Genomic DNA, 4,025 nt, shown 5'->3' on the forward strand with positions numbered 1-4,025 from the left:
ATGGTAAGCTATATTACCAAGAACACATTGTATTTTAACTTTAAAAAATCCATACATTGAAACTGAAGCAGTTAAAAGCTACAGACTTTGTTGTTTGGCATAATTATTTAATAACAAACACAACATTTTTTAATAACGACAATACAATAGATTTTAACGTAACTATAACTATAAACGTAGAAGTGTATTTCCATTGTAAAATATAACAATTAGTAAATTAATAAAATTTAGAAAATTTTGTTATATAAGTGTATTTTACAGTACAATTGTTTACTATTTTTGTTTTGATAACAAAAAAATAATGTCATGTTTTCTCTACTTTACTGAATTTTAATTTCGCATAAGTAATGAAAAGTAGTTGTGCAAGGACAATCATCCCATTGAAAGTTGTGTAGACTCCACATATAAGTGCATAATCCATTTCCAGTCGGTTCCAACGGTGCCCAGTTATTAAATCCAGTTGGTTCGTACTGCCATTGGCCATTATTAAATAGAACGCCAATCCAAGTATCTTCTAAGATAAGACTCTTCAAGAATTGGTGAGTAGCGAGATCTGGAATTTTAGCCAAACGTGCCCCTTCTGCATTACATGAAGCCTCAGCATCTGGTTCTGTCTTTCCTATGCTGTAATACTTGAAATAAGACGTGCTGTGAAACTGATAGCCAACCGGAGCTGCAAAATGCAATGAAACCAAAAATAACCAGAAGTGCAACTATTAATTAATTCAGTAATAATGCCTTTAAACTGGAGTTTCATATTATATATCGCAATGATCATTCAGCTATATTTTAGGAATTATAAAACATGGATTATAAAACAGATTGATAAAATACTACTTAAGTTTACAAATAGCAAATTTTATTAGTTTACAAAACTGTACATATACTTAACTAGATATTGTACAGGTAGCATCCTGGTATTTATGGTTACATTATATATGAATCTTTCGTGCTTTTGCTGCTGTAAATGCATCAATTAAACTATCAAAATTTAAGGTATTAAGTACGCTTTTTTTCAATACTTAATATTGCCAAGCTACTAAGTCATTCTTGAGTCAATGAGGTTCTCAAGTATGTAAGAATTAATTTCAGCTTGCTGAAGGACCTTTCACAACTAGCAATACAAACCCCAATTGTTAACAAAATCTGCAATGCAATTCTTAAATTTGGGAGAACATCTTCACCATATGAAATTATAAATGTTAGCAAATCAGTTGCAACCATTGGTTCAGGAAAATCGGTCTGTGTTCTTTTACTTATCAACATTCTACAGTCTTTAATTTCTCTGTACAATTCTGGTCCATCAATATCACCTTCATAGCTCTTTGCTAAGTCAGAACATATTTCTTGCAATTTTCCGTCTTCGAAATCTCCAGAAACAATATTTTGCACATCTAGTAGAAATCCAAACCGTGGATCTCAATCTAGTAAGCGAGAAAATCTTCCTGTTATTTCTGTAATCAAGCGATCAAAAACATCCTTCATGATGCGATAAATTTCCTGTTCAGCAGTTAATCCAGCATTAGCTGCATTTTCACCTGGCATTCGTTTACGACGTATTTTTCTTCTTTCAATGATCAATCCCCATGTTTCACATTGATTCTTGCCCACTTTAAGTGCTTCTTGACAGGACTTTTCACGTGATTCTATCAATTTCTCTTTCAAATAATCAAGATCAGCAGCTGCTTCTCTAAAATTCATTTTTGGGTCCTGAAGACGTTTCTGCACTCGATTGATAGATGGTAAAAGATTTCCCCGAAAATGCAAAAGTACAAGAAAATCAAATATAAGCATGTGTTGCAGAATATTATGAGCACCACATTTTGTTTCAGTCGTGTTGCTATTCTCACTTAATTGCTTTAACAGTCCTAGCAATTCATCCAGTTTTTAATGTACAACTTTTACTACCTTTTCGCTTGCACTCCACCGTGTTTCTGATTCACGCTTGACAAAGATCTTAAGCTCCTGCTGCAGTTGGTCCCATCGAGTTGTTGAATGAGCAAAGAAATTATAAATGGCTTCAATTATACCAAAAAAGTTAATAACTGTTGTTTCCTGAATTTCAGTATGAAGACATGCTAAGTTCCCAAAAAAGGTAATAACTGTTGTTTCCTGACTTGCAGCATGAAGACATGCTAAGTTCAAACTATGGTTGTCACAGTTTATAAACACTGCTTTTGGATTTTTGTCAGAATTCTTTGTTGAACGCCTGGCAGATGACATGACAGCAGCACTATCATAACAATCACTCAATAAAATTCCACCCGCTTCTAATTTTGTGCTTATTGTTTTCTCAATATTGGCAGCGTCTTTTTCTTTTATCTGTATGAAGTCAATAAATGACTCTTTGACTTCTATTCTACTTTTCTTGTCTTAAAGTCAATGTCAACAAACCGAATCACTTGGGCCAATTGCTCACAATGGACTAAATCAGGGGTAGAATCAAACAGAATACCATAGTATTTGTTTCTACAAATTGCTGACAAACAATAATTCCTCACATGTGAAGTCATGAGATTTATAAACTTATTTTGAATATCAGGAGAAAGATAAGATGTTGACGTTTGCTTGTTTTTAACACGCTCTAAATGCTATCTCATAACTGGGTTTTTGTTTGAGGTTATACAGTACGGACTGAAAATATTGGTCCTAATAAATAGGAAATGAAAGATAATTCTGATCGTGTTGTGGATGATAAGTCCCACAAAATATCAGCTGAGAAGACTTTGTCGAAATTAAATGAATATCTCCCACGTGAATATAAACTTCCATAAATTTCGGAGCTTAAAAGCTAAGCGATTCAACTGTTATGGCGTGAACATCTTTTTCATGCTGACGAAGCACGATTATAATTAATTTACTTTTCATAAGATATTAGCATTAGACCTATTGTATTTTATATCCAGTCCCATAGATGTTTTCAAGCATCAGAAGAGTGTACAGTAATAGTACATTCGGCAATGGTTACGGAGAACGTAGTGTAATTGGAACACTATTGTTGTACACTCTTTTAATTCTTGAAAACCTCTAAAAGTTGTTGTTGTTTATTATTAAGCACAAAGCTACGCAAAGGGATATCTGTACTATGTTCACCACTGGTATCGAAACCCGGGTTCTAGTATTATAAGTCCGCGGATATACCGCTGTGCCACTAGAGGCAACCCCTAAAAGACTAGATATTGAACGTAATTTTAGAAAAGTATAATAGGCATGGTACTAACGTCTAATGACAAGTAAATTAATTATAAACATGATTCGCCAGCTTGAAAAAGCATTCATATCATAATAGTTGTTCTTGTAACAAATATCTTACATAAATAGTGTTCCGACCACTACTGTGTTTGTTGTGTTCCAGCCGACCAGATGAACTCTGGATTTAGCGAAACGCGTCGTCGGCAATGAATACGGCCAACATAGTGTGGTTGGAAGAATATTATTACTGTAAACTCTTCTAATTCTTGAAAATCCCTAAATGACTAGAAAGAGAATGCAGTGGTAAAAACATAATAGATAATACTAATGACAAGTATATTAAGTGATGAACTGTTTCCAAAACAAAATGAAGTAGTGTCAAATATGTTTGATCAATTTTTAGGAGAACATTGCACGGTAAGGCAAAAACATTATGAACAGCAAAGGGTGAGATGGATAAGTTTGGTTGTTTTGTTTTTTCCGTAAGATAACACATAATCAATTGGGGCCAGTAATATGGCTACAAAATTGAAAGTTTTTCACTTATAGTACCATATTGCAAAAACGTAGATTACAATAGTAAGGGTGATCTACCTGACCATTTCATAGAGCTCTCGGAAAGCTTTGGCATTTCAAAGGCAGTCACTTGGCTGAAAACACATACCTACCCAACACTAACGAACCGTTCCCAACAGATCAGCAAATTAGATCAGATGTCTCTTTGCATCATAGCTTACATAAAACGAATGCACTGACCAGCAAATTAAATCACATGTCTCTTTGCATCATAGCTTACATAAAACGAAATGCACTTACCAGCAAATTAAATCACA

At 33.9% G+C, this 4,025-nt stretch overlaps 1 protein-coding gene across 1 annotated transcript in view; it reads right to left on the reverse strand.

The window, feature by feature from the left end:
* Nucleotides 1-320: 320 nt before the first annotated feature.
* LOC111085447 (brevican core protein-like) overlaps nucleotides 321-4,025 on the reverse strand; it is a 20,979-nt gene continuing 17,274 nt past the window's right edge. The window contains exon 4 of the mRNA XM_022384041.1: nucleotides 321-673. Coding sequence (XP_022239749.1) covers nucleotides 321-673 — 353 coding nt within the window. The remainder of the gene's footprint in view (nucleotides 674-4,025) is intronic.

The sequence above is a fragment of the Limulus polyphemus genome, unplaced genomic scaffold (assembly GCF_000517525.1).
Source record: "Limulus polyphemus unplaced genomic scaffold, Limulus_polyphemus-2.1.2 Scaffold18, whole genome shotgun sequence".
NCBI lineage: Eukaryota > Metazoa > Arthropoda > Merostomata > Xiphosura > Limulidae > Limulus > Limulus polyphemus.